Genomic DNA, 19424 nt, shown 5'->3' with positions numbered 1-19424 from the left:
TTTATTGTAAATAATTCTTTGCAGTTTAAATTCATATTATATTGTACAGTCAGTTTTTATTGGTATTTTATTTTATTTACAACATTATTTTAATAAACGTAACACTATTTTTAACATCGGTTTGTGTATTGTGTAATTATTATGAGCATTCAAAGAATTTATCTTGGAAGCTACTAGGCTTTACATATCAACTAAGAAATATTGTTCAAGGTTTAGGCCTAAATGGAAGTCAGATGAACTAATGAGACATATGGCAGAGAAGAAAAATGCATGGGATACATATCAATTCATGGGTGACATGGAAGCCTATGATAGATATAAGCTAGTCTGTAACCAAGTCAAAAGGAGATTAGGCAGGCAAAGGCAGATTATGAGAAACCTTTGGCAAAGGATGCAAAGAAAAACAACAAGGAGTTCTTTACCTATATAAACTCTAGAAGGAAAAGGATGAATCAGATTGTTCCACTGAATATTGATGGTTCAACTGTTGATGAGTGCAGATCCAACTGCAATAGCCAATGCTCTTGGGGAAACATTCTCTAACATCTCTGCAACACCTTCGTATTCCCCAGAGTTCCTGGTCCTGAAACATAAACTGGAAAAACAGGCACTTGATTTTAAGTCTAAGAACATCTATCCCTACAATGGGTCGTTCACTATTCAGGAACTGAAAAGAGCCCTCGCCCTTTCCAAAGCAAGTGCTGTTGGACCAGATGGCATCCATTATGAAATGGTTAAACATCTTTCACCAAAATCTATGGATTATCTGCTCTCTCTGTATAACAAAATCTTTATTGAAGGGCAGTTTCCGGATTCCTGGCGTAAGGCAATCATTCTTGCATTTGCTAAGCCAGGAAAGGATCCAAAAGTCACTACCAATTATCGTCCTATTGCTCTGACTAGCTGTCTGTGCAAAATCCTGGAGAGAATGGTCAATTCTCGTTTAATATGGTACTTAGAATCAAATGACCTTCTCTCCAATATCCAGTGCGGCTTCCGAAGAAACCGGTCCACTTTGGACCATCTTATTAGACTGGAAACATCCATCCGGGATGCTTTCCTAAAACGCGAACACTTGGTGTCGGTGTTCTTTGACATGGAGAAAGCGTATGACACAACTTGGAGATTTGGCATCTTAAAAGATCTGCATAGCCTGGGTCGTAGGGGGCAACTCCTCATTTTTATTAAAAACTTTTTAGCCAATCGATCTTTCCAAGTTCGTGTGGGATCCTCACTCTCTCGTTCCTTTAGCCAAGAGGAGGGAGTACCACAAGGATCAGTATTAAGTGTCACGCTTTTTGCCATCAAAGTAAATTCCATCACAGAACAACTTCCTCCAACTGTAAACAGTGCCCTCTATGTTGATGACTTTAGCATATTTTGTCAGTCATGCAACATGAGGGTTATTGAAAGACAACTGCAGAAATCCATTGATCGTCTCAACTCCTGGGCACTTGCAAATGGCTTCAGGTTCTCGCCGGAGAAGACCGTTTGCGTACACTTTTGTCGTAAGCGTAATCTTCTTCCTGAACCTGAATTAAGGTTCGGACAAAATGCTATTCCAGTAGTAGCGGATACAAAATTCTTGGGACTCGTATTTGACAAAAAGTTGACCTTTCTGGATCACATCCGTCAACTCCGTACAAAGTGCACAAGAGGGCTGAATATTCTGCGCTCTCTTTCCTCTACATCTTGGGGTGCGGATCGATGCACCCTACTACGCATCTACCGTGCACTTGTACGATCCAGACTAGATTACGGGTCCCTGGTATACAATTCGGCCAGAGACAGTGTACTTCGTTGGCTGGATCCTGTCCATCATCTAGCTCTCCGTACCACTATTGGAGCATATCGAACATCTCCAGTCCAGAGCTTATACGTCGAAGCAAACGAACCGCTGTTATTGCTTCGACGTAAGCAGTTGTCTCTAAACTACGCTCTAAAACTGAAGTCCCTGCCAGACCACCCTACGTGGCTAACCGTTTTTGAGCCACGATGGGAAAATTTGTACAACACCCGTAAGACTGCCAATCGTCCTTTTGGTATTCGTGTCCAAGAGCTACTCAAAGAACTTAATATAAAGGTAGACAAGGTTGCCCAAACACCAAAGCAACCCCTTCCACCCTGGCATGCTCATGTCCCGGCATGTGACTTGTCCCTTAGAAATTGGGGAAAGTTGGACACCCCATCGTCTGTTTACCTTTCAGCACACCGAGCTGAACATTCTGACTTCGCGCCAGTCTACACAGACTGCTCAAAGGTGGAATCATATGTGGGATCTGCTGCTGTCTTTAGAGACAGCACTACGTCGGAGCAGATTCCCTCTGAATGCAGCATATTTACTGCAGAGCTGCACGCTATAAAGTTAGCCTTGGATCACATTAGTAAATGCCAATACCAACGGTTCATTTTATATTCCGACTCTCTCAGCGTGTTACAGGCTTTAATAACCATGAGATATAATTCTCATCCAGTTCTGTCTAGCATTCAGCAGAAGATTCACGTTCTCCATGAACGTGAATATGATATCCGCTTCTGCTGGATTCCCAGCCACATTGGGATTAGGGGAAATGATTTGGCTGACACCGCAGCCAAATCAGCAATTCCCAATAATAACCACTGCCTGTTTGTCCCCTATACAGACTACAGGCAAATAATACATCAAAAGATACATTCCCAATGGCATGATTCGTGGAATAGACAGACTGCGAATAAATTATATCATATAAAACCTGTAATTGAACCGTGGCAGTCTAGTCTGCGCAGGAATCGTAAGGAGGAAGTTGTTCTTGCCCGGACCCACATAGGACACAGTCATTTAACTCATTCTTTTTTGCTGAGAGCTGATGACCCTCCTATGTGTGAGTCCTGTGGCACAATTTTAACAATCAGACACATTTTAGTTGACTGTACCAGTTTTAGAATTGCTCGTTTTACCGCTTTTAACCATCTGACTGAGCCGTATACACTCAGTCAAATTTTATCCGACAATGACCATGTGTCTGCTATTTTTAATTTCCTAAAATCAGTAAACCTTTTTAATCATATTTAAAAAATCTTATTATTTTAAGATTTTCTATTGTTACTTGTTTACTGATATTTGTGTGTTACAGTTTATACTTGTTTTTATAACCTGACGTAGTGACCTAATTCAGTAGGTCACTGAAAATTTTTTACTTTTTATGACAAGGTTTTGGCGCATTATAGCCATAGTTGCTGATGCACCAATAAAATTCAAACAAACAAACGGTTGATGATCCTGCTCAGGTGGCTAACAAACTAAATGAGTATTTTGCATCTACATTCACCTATGAGGAGTTACTCAGGAAGGGGAATGCCAGAGGTAAGTTAAACTCTGGCAGTGAGCTAGATGATTTTGTAATAACTGAGAGGAAAGTGGAGGAGAAATTGTTGAAGATAAACATAAAAAAGGCACCCGGGATGGATGGGATCCATCTAGTTATATTGAAGGAGGCAGCAAAGGAAGTAAGCAAACAAACCTTTAGCCATAATTATGAGAGCTTCTTTGGACTGAGGGGAAGTACCCATGGACTAGAGATGTGCAAATGTGTTCCCCAATTCACAAAGGAGGATCAAAGGGCGACACGAGCAATTATAGACCTGTTAGTTTAACTTCTGTTCCAGGAAAATTAATGGAGGCACTGCAGGATCATCTAGACAAGACTTCAGTTATAGCTCGGACACAACATGGATTTGTTAAGGGAAAGTCTTGCCTGACCAATTTGATTGGATACTATAATGTGGTCACGATCACAGCATACGAAGGAACTGGATGCAGGAAATAACTTTTATATCATATATTTGGATCTTAGAAAGGCTTTTGATATTGTTGCCCATGGAAGACTGCTGAACAAATTGGAGCAGTGTGGCATTGGAATCAAATTGCTGCTATGGATTAAGGGATGGTTGAGTGGGAGAAGACAGAGAGTGGTAAATCAATGGACACTGCTCATTGTGGACTAATGTTATTAGTGGAGTCGCTCAGGGTTCACTGTTGGGTCCATTGTTGTTTTCTGTATTTATAAATGATATTGATGATGGTATATCAAGCTTAATGTCCAAGTTTGCAGACAATACGAAAGTTGGCAGGGTTGTTAATGACAGTACGCTGCTGCAACAGGATCTAGAAAAGTTGAGCAGATGGGCTGAGAGGTGGCAAAAGAAATTTAACATTGACAAATGTACAGTACTACATATGGGAAGCAGTAACCTCAGAGCAACGTATCAACTCTGTGGTGCTACACTGACAGTGGTAGAGAATGAAAAAGATCTGGGGTTAATTGTACATGCAGATATGAAGTTTTCTGAGCAGTGCAGATGGTCTGCAAGAGCAGCTCATAGTGTCTTGTCAACGATATACAGGATATAAGGAGGTGATTATTCACTTCTATAAGGCAATGGTCAGGCCACACCTTCAGTACTGTATACAGGTCTGGAGGCCTCGTTTTAAGAATGATGTATAGCTGTTGGAATGAGTACAGAGATGGGCAACAAGATTAGTGAATGGAATAAAGGGTTGCTCTTACGAAGAAAGGCTTAAATTTTGCAAATTACAGTGTCTGGAGACTATTCACCTGCGAGGTGATCTGATTGGGTTGTGTAAAGCCTTGAATGGTTTAATCATGCTCAATGCTGATGAGATTCTTTCTCTTGCTCAGAATAATCACCTGAGAGGGCATAAATTCAAATTGAGGAAAGACAGATGTTGGATAGATGTGTGGAAGTTTGCCTTTAGCTAGCGGGTAGTTGGTTGGTGGAACAGACTTCCATCCTTTTTTGTGGAAGTTTTTTTTTTGACTGATGCTGCATAAGCTTGCTTTCTTGCATCATATGCCTCTTCTAATGCTATTGCTAATGCTATCCAAAAATGTTCAGCAACCTATGTAAAAAATATGGCGATAGATAAAAACTTACCACGCACTACTCACATGTCCAATACAATGCTTCCCTTTATTTTTTTTCGATGTTGATTTTAAATCTAATAGCTTCACTTTATTTTTCACAATTTCACTCGTGGTTTGGTCACCAACATTATAATGGTTCTTTAGAGATTTAACGATGCACCGTTTTCAAACTTTTGAATAATTTCAAGTTTTTGTTTAATTGAAAGCGCAACTCATTTGCGTTTACTCATCATTTTTGCTATTTCTAAAGAAAAAAAAATTTCATTATCCCTGACGTAAATAACGAAACAAAATTTTTCTCTTTCTGGTGCGACAAAACACAACAATCAAAGCCACGCACTAAAACAAACTAAACATTTGCTCTCTCTCTCCCCCTCTCTGTCTTTTTTTTTAGCATCGGGTGTGAAGACTGTGGGAGTTGCAAGATAATCTCCGAATGACGACTTTATAATGCCCTGCTAATCGCTTATTTACGACTTGCAAAACATCTATTTTTGCCTAGTCTAGTTATTACTTGAATTTTATTATTTCTGGTTGATTTTTTATTTTTTTTTATTTTTTTATTTGGAGTCTTGAAGTGTCCCAGTTAAACCGATCCCAGTAAATCGAGAGTCTGCTGTATTATATATGTAATAAAGGTTCTGCAACTGACAAGAAGCAGCATTTTGATAGCTTGTCAAGAAATAAAGTCACCTGAAATTAAGACATTTTACTGTTACATTTAGGTGCCCTAAAGGAACTACTGGGAAACGATGTGAGGACAGTACAAGTTGCCATAATTTCTGTTTTAATCATGCAACTTGTATTCCACCATTAAATGATGATCAGAAACCTACTTGCAAGTAAGTGCCTATACATTAATATTTTAATAACATATAAATATGAGTGGTATCATTGATGTAATTTAAATATTAACAAAGAAATAACTATATTAGAGCATGACATGGTTATGTATTTAATGCCTGTAAATACATTGCATATGATGTTAATATTTATACCATCAGTAAAGTATATTTGTGCATCTGCACATTCACTTTATAATTAATGAATAGAGCATCTTATTTTCATCAAATCTGGGGGCAAAGTTTAGAATGTATAATATAGGTTTTAACCAAAATTGCTTTTGGTATCCAGAAATGTAATGCATTCCTATCTGTTATGTGGTTGCAAATAATCAGGTAAGGCACTGATATCATGTTTGTGAAAATGTATTGGTAAATAGAGAATGCGTTATTAGTAAACAGTGGATATGAGACTACCAGACACTATAGAAATAGGATGAATGGAAGCTGAATAGTTGGTCCTTTGGTTTTTCCATTCAGCCAATACATAGTAATAAAAGTATTGAAAAGTGGCACTTAATTTATAATACAGATGTGCAGAATAGACATAATCAAATGAAATCTAAATGTCAAGTTGTAGGTAAAGAGAGATCCTAAATGTGGAATGATTACATACTGCCCCTGTCTCAGTATTATGGGAAATATCAAAAAAAATGAAGATATAAATAAGAGAATTTTTTTATATGAAAATGGACTGTTGTTTAACTTTGACATGTGCATGAGATTTAGTTTGTTTTCCTAATATCCGGTGGTATAACTGTACACAAAAATAAAAGATATAAACATTTGATTCATATGTTATTATTTACTTAATTATATGGGTAAGTAACTATTTGTCATTTAGTACCTATCACCTCAAAGATATGTATGAAGTTAACTGAAGAATTTTACTGAAACTTTTATTATTATTATTAGTTCATAAAAAAATTTAGCTTTAGTTCCAATGTTAAAAAGAAAACATGAAGAAGTGAAGGAATTAAAAAGGTAATAGTCTAAAAAAAAAAACTAGAAAAAAATGGCATATATTCCTTTCATATAGTTGTCAAAGGGTGAAATGAAAATTTAAAAATGCTGGGAAGCACAGCTTCATACTTTTTGATAATTTATTGCAAACTAGCATAGAGTGAAGAAGAAATTGTAAGTAAAAAGTAAGTCACATATATCCTCAATATGTAAAATAGACATATTTTACAAACTTTAGGTTCCTTGGATCCTACTTATTACATATCTCAGCATGCTCTATAGTTTAGAATGCTGTCACCAAATATTTTCTTGAAATAATTTATAGCTATGGATTCAAAGGCTCCTCATTCATAAGCTATATTTTGGCATTGGATAATAGAACTGTATGAAGATATCATGGAAGATTTGCATCCAGTTCCTCCTTCAGAATTTATAGTGAAACTTGGAAGACATCAAGGACATCTTGCACTTCTGTGAATCAGTTTGTTCACATGTGAAGACCAGTAATGACCCTACATTATGGAACTGTACCATCATTCTCAAGGATAGCTGGAAGAATAGATGTGCACTTGGAATGGTTCACAAGATTGTGTTATAAAGGTTGTTAGGAGGGTGTGCATAGAGGTTTTGCATCTTTGCATGCGGAGTAAACACAGTATAATTTTCAACATGGAGATAAATTCACAGCATATATTTCACAAAATCAGGAGACTGAAGTAAATACGTCATTGCCCCCACCACCCATTCGGCTGTGACAGCTTGTACCAGTCTACCCCTGGTACCGCTTCAATGTGCAGTGACTAGCATTAGCATTCGTAGAGGCATATGATGCAAGAAAGCAAGCTTATGCAGCATCAGCCAAAAAAAAAAAAAACCACTTCTACTTCACCCCTCCATTCATTCGAAACACCTGCCCAGCTGAGCCTTAAATTTATTTAGGCTATCAACTTCCACGAAAAGGAATGGAAGTCTGTTCCACCAACCAACTACCCGCTGGTTAAAGGCAAATTTCCGCACATCTATCCTACATCTGTCTTTCCTCAATTTGAATTTATGCCCTCTCAGGTGATTATTCTGAGCAAGAGGAAGAATTCCATCATCATTGAGCATGCCCAAACCATTCAAGGCTTTATACACCTCTATCAGATCACCTGCCATGCACGGAAACTGAACTTGGCCTGTTATAACGTAAGAACACTCATCGGTAAAGACAGGATATTAGAGCTGGAAAAGGAATTAGAAAATGTGAATTGGAATATCATCGGTTTGGCTGAAACAAGAAGAAGAAAAGAATCACTTATAAGTTTATCAAGTGGAAATCTGCTGTACACCAATGGAAACAGTGAAAGGAGTGAAGGTGGAATTGGGTTTCTGGTCCATAAAGATTTTAAAAACAACATTTTGGAATTCAAAAGTACATCACCAAGAGTGTCAAGACTAATACTCAAGATTTCTAAGAGATACAAGCTAAAGATTATAATGATTTATGCACCAACATCGAGCCATGCTGATGAAGAGGTTGAAGAAATGTACACTGAAATTGAGAGTCTTCTAGATGAGCAGAAAACCCACTACACTATTATTATGGGAGACTTCAATGCTAAGGTTGGAAAAAGACAAAACAGCACAGAAAGGGGAACTATAGGAAATTTTGGAATTGGTGAAAGAAATGAAAGAAGTGAAAGACTTGTGGAATTTGCAGAATCTCAAGGACTGTCAGTAATGAACACTTTTTTCAAGAAAAGGGTGAACAGAAAGTGGACATGGAAGAGTCCAAATGGATTAACTACTAATGAAATCGACTTCATCCTCACTAATAGAAGATATATTGTGAATGATGTCACCGTCCTGAATAAGGTAAATGTTGGAAGTGATCACAGAATGGTAAGATGTACACTTGATATAGATGTAGGAAAGGAAAGGAAAAAACTGACTCGAGTAAATAATACAAAGGTCTTTGAGATAACAGAAGAGGAGAAAAAGCAGTATGTACTGGAACTTAAGAACAAGTTTGAGCTTCTGCAGACTGCTGAGGACCAAGATATCGACGAAGAATATTACAACTTTTTGAAAGTGATAAAGCCCAAGAAACCTATAGGGAAAAATAAATCCAAAGAAGAAAAAATTAGTCAAGAAACACTTGTCATGATGAACCGAAGACGACAAATGAAAAGCAAGAAAAACACTGACAGGGAGAAAATTGAGTATACTGAGTTATGCAAAGCCATTAGAAAGAGACTCAGAGAGGACATAAGAAGATTTAACACAAGAAAAGTAGAACAAGCATTAAGGGAAAACAAAGGATTTAAATCAGCAGCCATGATCAGTAATACAGAAAGACAAATGATACTGAAACTGAAGAATAGCGATGGTGTACTTATAAACAGCAGAGAAGGCATAATTCAAATAGCAGAAGACTACTATAGAGAATTATACAAGGAGCAGGGGAATGATGCCAGCAGTGGGGAAGATGGATTGCAAAGTAGCAACACATACGACATACCCAATATTCTTCCTGATGAGGTAGAACATGCATTGAAGAAAATGAAGAATCAGAAAACCTCGGGGGAAGATGAAGTTACTGTAGAGTTGTTAAAATTGGGAGGAAGAGACATAACACAAAAACTGGCAAGGCTCTTCACAAAGTGCATTAGAAAAGGTGTGATGCCTAAGCAGTGGAATAATGCAATCATAGTTTTGCTGCATAAGAAAGGAGATAAATCAGAAATTGGAAATTATAGACCAATTAGCTTGTTATCCCACATCTACAAGTTGTTCACAAGGGTCATTACTAACAGATTAGAAAGAATACTGGATGAGAATCAACCGAAAGAGCAAGCTGGCTTTAGGACAGGATTCTCAACTATGGATCACCTTCATGTAATATCACAGCTAAGGGAGAAAGCAAATGAATATAAAACACCATTATGCCTGGCATTTGTGGATTATGAAAAGGCATTTGACTCCATACAGCATAAGGCAATGTTTCAGGCACTGGAAAGACAAGGCATTGATACCCCATATATTATGATTTTGAAGAAAATATACGAGAGTGCTACCTCCTTTATTAGACTAGACAAAGACAGTAGGAAATTTAAAATTGAGAAAGGAGTTCGACAAGGAGACACAATATCTCCGAAGCTGTTTACTGCTGCCCTTGAGGAAGCTTTCAGAAGATTAGACTGGTCGCAGAAAGGAGTCAATGTGAACGGAGAGTACCTAAACCATTTGCAATTTGCAGATGACATTGTGGTCATAAGCCATGATCCCAAAGAAATAGAGGAAAATCTTAATCAGTTATGCACAGCTAGTAAGGATTTTGGACTAAAGATGAATATGGCTAAAACAAAAGTAATGATGAACAAGTATGCCACAGAAAGGGAAATAATGATTGAAGGAGCAGTAATTGAAAAGGTGGAGTCATATACTTATCTGGGACAAGTTATTAGCTGTAATAATGATAAATGGCTGGAAGTCAAGAGAAGAATAAATTTTGGATGGATAGCATTCAGGAAATATAGTCACATACTGAAGAGCAATATCCCAGTTTGTCTGAAACGTAAAATAATGGACCAATGTATACTCCCCACCATGACTTATGGAAGTGAAACTTGGGCACACACCAAAAGAATGGAAGAGAAGCTGAGAACCACACAGCGAAGAATGGAACGAATCATATTGGGAATAAGACTGTTAGATAAGAAGAGAAACACATGGATTAGGCAACAAACTCAAGTAAAGGACATTCTTATCAAAACTAAAGAACTAAAATGGTCTTGGGCAGGACACATAGCTCGAAGACATGATGACAGATGAACTAAGAAAATAACAGAATGGTATCCAAGAGGAGCTAGAAGAAAACCTGGAAGACAAAGGCGGAGATGGATAGATGAAATTCATGAGTTTGTGGGTAGTAAATGGATGTCCAGTGCTCAAAACAGAAGCAACTGGAAAGTTGCTGGAGAGGCCTTCATCCTGCAGTGGATTGAAAATGGCTGATGATGATGATGATCAGATCACCTCACTGGTGCCTAGTCTCCAGACACTGTAATTTGCAAAACTTAAGCCTTTCTTCGTAAGAGTACCCCTTTGTTCCATTCATTAATCTTGTTGCCCTTCTCTGTACTCGTTCCAGCAGCTCTACATCCTTCTTGAAATGAGGCCTCCAGACCTGTATACAGTACTCAAGGTGTGGCCCGACCATTGCCTTATACAAGGGAATAATCACCTCCTTATCACTGCTAGAAAAATTCCTGTATATCATTGACAAGACACCGTGAGCTACTCTTTCAGACCATCTGCACTGCTCAGAAAACTTCATATCTGCCTGCACAATTACCCCCAGGTCCTTTTTATTCTTGGAAGCCACTAGGCTTCCAAGAAGGTGAAAGACTTGTGGAATTTGTAGACAGTTTAAATCCTGTCGATGAAGGGAGGAATTTTTATGGGTCTTTTTCACAACGTGGCTGAGGCGAGAGCAGAATGGATTTTTCTCCCGGAATCTCAGGTTTTTCGTCCAGCAAGGCAGAAAATCGACCTCAGGACACACAATTTATAGACAATATACAGTAATACCCCGACTTACGCGAACTCAGAGTTACGCGGTTCTTGATTTTTTCATTTGGCAACGCTGCCGCCCACTATCTTCAAGGTCGTTTTTCATATGTTATCGATATACGGTGCGACGGCGGAGAATGAGAGCGAAAGATGAACAAAATTCAACTTTGCTGCTTTTATGTTTTTTATATCAGTGAAGGGGAAACACATTTCACCATAATAACGTAAAAACCAACACAATTCCCGCTATCGGTATAATCGCAAATGCAATTAGATCGAGTTTACTACCAGTTTATAACAGATTTCACTAGCCGAAACGCAACTGGATTTTTATTGTTTTATGGTAGTAACCCCTAGAAATGTGAGGTGTTAATAGTGTATCTCTGCCTTTATGGTGTTGTTTATTCAGTTGCTACATGCACGCAGCTTTGTTTATGCGTATCAAGCGTGCCTCCTCGTTTTGTAATTGTGCTTTATTCCCTAAAAATGAGTAAAATACTTAATTAAAAGGTGTGAAAAGGAAGCGTCCTGGTGAGGACACTGCAGATTCAGAGAGAAAAAGAAAAGCAATTATCGATAAACAGAGGCGGACTGGATCAAAAATTCTTACCCGGGAAAATTTATAGTGGCCTCATACTATGGTTTATGGCCAAAATCACACTGGCCCACCGAGGTTTCCCCGGTAAGGCTTATATCAGTGAAGGCTTATATCTCTATCGACAGAGGCCAGTCCGCCTCTGTCGATAGAGAAAAAATATGAAATTGTGAAACGCTTTGAGCGAAATGAAAGACCATGTGATATTGCACGTGCTACAGGCCTAAATGAAGGAACGGCGAAAAGCACATGACAATTGCAAACTTGAGAGGTTGAAAATTGAAAAGGGCTCAATTGTAAAGGGCTTAAAAATTTTAGAAAACATAGACTCCAACGAAGAACGCATTATAGCTACAAAGCAAGGAATAAAAAAATTATTAGCTTGCTACGAAGAAATTCTGCGTGAAAAAAAAACACGCTGTGTCGTCAGACGAATTTGTTAGATTTTATGAAGCCATCGACATCGAAATAACTTTTTAACGTAAGTCATTTGTTTTTTTAATACATATTTTGTATTAATATGTATAAAGAACTGCAATTTTTCTTCTAAACTAGTGTTTTTGTTAGTCCTTGGTCCCAATTAAGCAAAATTTATATGTATTTATATGCAAAGTTGTACCCCGACTTACGCGAATTCGACACGCGATTTTCGTCGGACCCACCTATCGCGTAACTTCGGGGTATTACTGTATACAGATTAACATGGCCTTAGCTATCTGTGCTCCGAAAAAAATTTTAAAAAAAGATATGATTACTAAAAACATTCAAGGATTATTGGTGGAAAGAGGCTGGCGAAGCGGATTTGGTGGAAATGGCATCAGAGGTAAAACCAAATCAATTTAGAGGATGATAGCACAGATGAAAATTCTAAACTTCCAAATTTTACACTAAAAAGCATATGGGAAAGCATAAAGTTAACCATGCAATTAGAATCTTATATTTTGAATGCAGATTCTTGAATGAAAGGAGCCCAAAGTTCAAAAGGGAGCTTCAAAAAATGCTTAGTTTCATATGATGAAATTCACAAAGATTTATCAAGCAAAAGCAAACAAACCCAGATTACTGATTTTTTAAAGAGAGTAGAAGATACACGAAATGTAGAATGATGTATTTTTGTTAGCTTTTGGAATGTAACCCCATTTTTGTACTTTTTCTTAATCCCGTATAACATGGTTTCGCACAACACGACATTTTGCAGGAGTCCCGGGTGCCAAGTGTTATAGTGATCAAGCGATTTTCCGAGTGATTCATAGAGCGTTTACTCAAAGCCAAAGTTCGAAAAGTTCTTTTACGTTCTTGATCAATAAAAAACTTAGTCTTATGAATTGTAAGCAAGTTTAAGAAAGGAAAATCACCTTTTTTTTTTTTTTTAAACTAACACTAACGTATCGCTCGGTCACTCTAGCGGCACTGCTCCTGCCTCCCCATGGCGGTAACCTGGGAGAAGAAATCCACTCTCCCAGGGCTGAAAGGAGCACAGACGGATAACAACATGTTTCCACCTTTAGAGCCATTGAGCTCAAAACTTGTGACAAATGACACCGATAATGACTATTCTCAACCAAAGAGGTTGAAAACAACCCCTCAAGAGGAGATACCAGCTTTCCTCATTTTGTATTCTGTATCAGATCAGCCACTGAGTAAATTATCACTTTTCTTGTGCAGAAATGCATTGAGTCTGCTGCAGGTTTGCCTAAGCAGTTAGGCAGCTCCAGTCAGACGATCTTCTGATAGAGACTACTCAACCTCAACATTCTATGAAGCTGTTAAAGCTCACAACATTTGTAGGTCACCCAATAAAGGTTTCTCCCCATGCCACCTGAAACTGCTCCAAGGGAGTGATAACAGAATGGGACTTATTACTTGTATCAGAGGAGGAAATTGTCCAAGAATTACACAATCAAAAAGTCATCCAAGCAAGAAGAATGATGACCCGAAAAGATGGATGGTACTCTGTTTCCAACAAGGAACATAATTCTTACTTTTAGCACACCTAACTTACCAACATCTGTGAAAGCAGGCTACCTACATTGCCATGTCTGACCATACATTCCGAATCCCATCAGGTGCTACAAATGCCAAAAATACAGACACTCACAAATTGCATATCGAGGTGAGGCAGTATGTCCGGACTGTGGTTCAAAGGAGCATAACCAATCTGACTGCACCATTACCACTCCGCATTGCCCAAACTAAGGGTAACCACCTGGCTTTCTCAAAAACATGTGAGCTATGGAAGGAAGGGAAAAAAATTCAGAAATATAAAGGAGAAAATAAAGTGACTTACTCAGAGGTGAGAAGACAGATAATTAAAACAGAGACAAAGTGCACGTATGCCACAGCTGCTCAACCTTTCCAGTTGTAAGAATCGAGACTGAAGTAACAGTTCCTCCGAATATATCTATTGCGAATTGGGCACGTTCATTGCTCTCTATTTCAAAACAGTGTCCTACACAACAAAAAAGTGAACAAGCCAGTAATAAAAGCCCATTACCATACCAACTGATGTTTCCACAACAGTAAAACCAAAAGTGACAGAAACCACGAAACCACAATCATCACTCTCAACCAGAATGGACATTTCAATGCTCATCGTCCACTATGGGGATCTCTAATAATTGACAAACGGGATAAAATAATAGAATCCCTGCATGATGCTCATAACCTTACCCTGTTAAACACTGGAAAATCTACCTATATCCATTTTTCTACAGGCTCCATGATGCAATAGACCTTTCAATATGTTCTCCTTCCACATATGCAAATATGGAGTGGAAAGTTCTTGATAACCCACTAAATAGTGATCATTTACCGATTATTTGCAATATTCAAACACAAGTAAGGCAAATGAGGAAATTCCGTAAGGCAAGCTGGCATGAATATGCCGCCCAAATCCAGTTTGATGATGTGATAGTCCAGTACCAGCTGATAGATATTGTCACTGATCATATAACCAATCAGATGTTACAAGCCGCAAATTCTGCAATACCTAAATCTTTGCCTGGGAAATGCAAACACAGCAGTTACTGGTGGAATCAGGAATGCATACTTGCTAAACAGAAAAAAAATAGAGCTTGGAATTTATTTCACAAATTCCCTGGAACTGCTAATCTTATTAACTTTAAAAGACTCGAGGCCAAATTCCGCCAAATAAGAAGAAACACAAAGAAAGACGCCTGGATAAGTTTTGCTTCCACCATTAACAAAGACACAGACAACCGACTCATCGGGAAAAAAATCCAAACTTAATGGTAAATATGTGCAGTCTCCAGCCTCAATTCTAAACTGGAAAGGGCAGGAATTGTCCACTCCAACAGAAATAGCAAACACATTAGTTGAGTCATTTGCCAGTATATCAGCAGTGTCGATATACAGCCACATCTTTCAAAAAATTAAGGCATCTGCAGAAAAACACAAAACAAACTCACACCCATAAAATCAGCCATTCACTTTAAAGGAACTTTTGGAGTCTCTAAATAAAACATCTAGTACTGCTGCTGGTCCAGATGGAATGTGCTATGCAATGCTAAAAAAAAAGTAAGTAACAAAGCAATAAATTCCCTGTTCAATTTTTACAACCGAATATTTTAAAAAAATTCTTATCCACACTCTTGGCATCACTCAGTTGCACTAGCTTTTCCAAAGCCAGGTAAAGATCATACTATCCCACATAATTACAGGCTAATTTCACTGATTAGCTGTTTAGGCAAAGTCTTAGAAAAAATGATCCACAGGTGGCTAACATGGCTTCTGGAAACAAATAATCTGCTAAATAGAAACCAGTATGGATTTCAGAAGAATCGCTCAACCTTAGATGTGATAATCAAAGCAGAAGCAAACATCTGCAATGCTTTTGTAAGGAGACAACATCTGGTTATGGTCAACCTCGATATTCTCCCGGACCTTCGTTCTTTTGGTTTGAGGGGGCAGTTACCCCGATTTATACAAAACTTCCTACATCACAAAACATTTCAGATCAGATATATGAAGTGTATCCAAAACATTTAAACAAGAGGAGGGTGTACCACATTTAAACAAGAGGAGGGGGTTTCATCCTAAGGACAGCATTATTCACAATAAGACAATAAGAATTACTAATATAACATGAGATCAGTGATGAGCTATAGTGGGCTTGCGAGAACCCATTGTTATTTATTTATTTATTTATTTATTTTTTTGAAAATTTGCGAGCCCATTGTTGAGACGATCATTTATTTTACAAATAAAATCCTGAATGCAATTATTGAGTTAGACCACACTTATGTTAGACCACACTTGGAATACTGTGTTCAAGTATGGAGACCGCACCTAAAGAAAGACATCGAGCTTCTTGAAAGGGTGCAAAGACGGGTAACTCGCCTGGTGAGATCGGCAAAAGGGCGTCCTTATGAAGAAAGACTTCGAATATGTGGGTTGCAGAGTTTGGAAACTAGACACCTTAGAGGAGATTTGATTGAGGTGTTTAAGGCTCTGAGAGGCATCAGTAAAATGAATGAGGATGAAATTATCAAGATTATAAATGATGCTAGAACTAGGGGACATAAATTCAAGTTACGAGGGGAAATGTTTAGATTGGACTGCAGGAAGTTTTATTTTAGCCAGTGAGTTATAAATTACTGGAATAAGTTGCCTTCATGGGTGGTAGAGGCCGACAGTTTGGGGAAATTCAAAGGTCATCTGGATAGTACGTTCAGGTAAGGGAAGTGCATAGGATGATAGGTTTAATTTGCTTTTTTTTTTTTATTAATTATTATTATTTTTATTTATTTATTTATTTTTTGGTGGTGCAGCATAAGCCATAGGCTTTCTTGCACCATGCGGCCGTTACTAATACTAAAAATGCATTGTTTTATCCTTAAAGGATAAGTTATTAATGCAACAGAGTGATTTTAAATTAAATAAAGAAAATAATCATACCATTGAAAGAAATTTTAAACATATGCTATCGGAAAAGTGGAATATGAAAGAACTTTTGTCTCAGTGGCAAGATGGTGAAAACTGAATAAGAAATTTGTTTTCTGATAAAATATGAAATAAAAATTAATGATTTTAGAGATTTTGTCGAAGACAGTTTATCTTTAAAATTCAGTGAAATTCCCTTTTCAATTAAAATTTCCAGAAATATCTTTGAAACCATTGCGATTAGCAGTGCTGAAGCTGAGCGAGCTTTCAGCGCAATGAATAATATTGTGCGAATGAATGAATAATGTTGACAATTAAACACGTTGCAATTATGATGAGCATACATCTAAATGGAAAACCATTGCTTCAATTTGATCCAAATCATTATGTCAAATCATTCCTCTGTAATCATCGCTCAGCTATTGAGCAAAGCTCGACAACAATTATTAATAAAGAAGTAAATTGTATATGGCAATTTTTAGAATAAATTTTTCTTGAATATTTGTGTAATAATTTTTTTTCATGTAATCTGTGATTTTTGTGTATCTTTTCTAGAATAGTTGAATAGTTTGTTTTTTATGTAATATTTTTTATATTGCGGAATGTTTTGTGATAGTTTTTGTAATGTGTGATATGGGAAATGTTTCGTATTATTTTTTTATTCGCAATATTGAAATTTTATAATGAAAAAATGTATCCATTATATTTCCCTATTTGTAAAAAAAAAAGAATAAAAAAGTCGCACGTCTGCCTAGCATGGTAGATGGTTTATGTGAAGCATCCTTCGCGTTTCTTTTAGATATTTTGATTTGTATATATTGATTACGAAATAAAACAGCTTTTGCATTGTAAATATTTTATTGATCATTCACAAATTTCCATAATATCTGGAAGACAAGATACAATGGATTTAGGATAACTAAAGTAAGAGACGTATCTAAATGTCTCTGAAAACAGTGTCAATTGAGGTACCTGACCGTAGTTGAAATGAAATACGCAACTCTTTGGGGCACTCAACAACAGAATGTTACGTGCCCTGAACAGCTGCGTATGCAAAAATGCAAGACAAAAAAAGAAATTGTTGACAAATCTTTGTATTGTTACAGTCATATGACAAATACTTGCAATCATACTTACTGCAGTAGTAACTGCAGGAAGTACGATTGTGACGTCATACTATTCTGAAAAGTTAGAACTCCAGATATCGTACTGGTCACGAAAAATGCGTCACGCACTCTAATGGCCCTGAGTGCCAAGCAAGTGATCAAAGCGAGTATAAAAGCGAATCTCAAAGCGCCTTCTCTAGAATTAGCTGTTTTCAGAGAATTTTCAAGCTTTTGTTTACTAAGTTATTTCTTTTCTGCTCTTCTCAATAAAGAAGTAAGCTTTTCAAAAGAAAGGAAAGGTACCTTTCTTCTTCCTGTATATAGAACTAACCTACATAACACACTAACCACTAATCTCTTCTCGCTTGGTCACTGGTGGCACCGCTCCTGCCTCCATGTGGCGGGGCCGGTAACCTGGGGGAAAAGTTATCCCCTGGGGCAAAAAGGAGCAACCATGGATTGCAACAACTACCCAGCACTTGAGCCCAGATGCTCATGTCATGACATTAATGAAACCGAACGTGACGCATCCCAATCTAAGAGATTACGCAAAAATGAGAATGAACAGGAATATCCAACATTCTTCATATTGCATTCTCTTTCATCCAAACCTATGAGTGCCCTTTCACCATTTCTAATTCAGAAATGTTTAGAAAGTGTGGCTGGTTCACCGAAAATGGTGAAAAGATTACGTTCTGGAGACTTACTAGTTGAAACAACTAAACATCAGCATTCCCAGGCTCTACTGAAATTGTCAACTTTTGGCGGAATACCTGTACAGGTCACCCCTCATGCCACATTAAAAAGCTCCAAAGGAGTAATAGCAGAGTGGGATCTGATGAATGTCGCTGAAGATGAGATAGTAGAAGAATTGCAAGAACAAAAAGTCGTTCAAGCCAAACGAATAATGTTAAAAAAACTTGTTCCCACTAGGAACATTATTCTAACGTTCAGTACACCAACCCTACCATCATGTGTGAAAGCCGGATATCTTAACTGCCGAGTACGTCCCTACATTCCCAATCCAATCAGATGTTTCAAATGTCAAAAATTTGGACACTCACAAACAGTATGTCGAGGGGACCCTACCTGCCCGAACTGTGGCTCTAAAGCCCATTCACGAACTGACTACACTGCAGAAATGCCACAATGTCCAAATTGTAAAGGCCAGCACCCTGCGTACTCAAAAGCATGTGAACTCTGGAGGTTAGGAAAAAACATCCAAAAATACAAAGTTGAAAAAAAAGGTCACCTACCAAGAAGCTAGGAAGCAAGTTATGCTCAATATGCCAAAAGTTAGCTATGCTGCAGCAACCAAAAAATATCAATCAACTGGTACACAAATAGCAGTCACAGTATCCCCATCCATTTCAATTGCCGATTGGGCTCGATCAGTGCTTTCGTCCCCACAACAACCATCTACAGAACAATGGAAAGTAACTTGTGCTAGCAATACTCCGCTAACAGTACCACCAACTGCAGATGATATTTTGCCAGAAACTACAAAATTGAAAGCATCAGCGTCAAACAATGC

The 19424-nt window shown here is 37.7% G+C and overlaps 1 protein-coding gene across 1 annotated transcript in view; it reads left to right on the top strand.

Annotated features, from left to right (window-relative positions):
* Positions 1-19424, top strand: part of LOC150075985 (prolow-density lipoprotein receptor-related protein 1-like) — a 1358636-nt gene that overhangs the window by 1248011 nt on the left and 91201 nt on the right. Inside the window, 1 exon segment of the mRNA XM_090387555.1 lies at positions 5651-5767. Within this exon segment, the coding sequence (XP_090243681.1) occupies positions 5651-5767 (117 nt within the window).

This window comes from Mastigoproctus giganteus, chromosome 13, assembly GCF_048544385.1.
Source record: "Mastigoproctus giganteus isolate SK-2022 chromosome 13, ASM4854438v1, whole genome shotgun sequence".
NCBI lineage: Eukaryota > Metazoa > Arthropoda > Arachnida > Uropygi > Thelyphonidae > Mastigoproctus > Mastigoproctus giganteus.
This window is presented reverse-complemented; position numbering and strand designations above follow the sequence as displayed.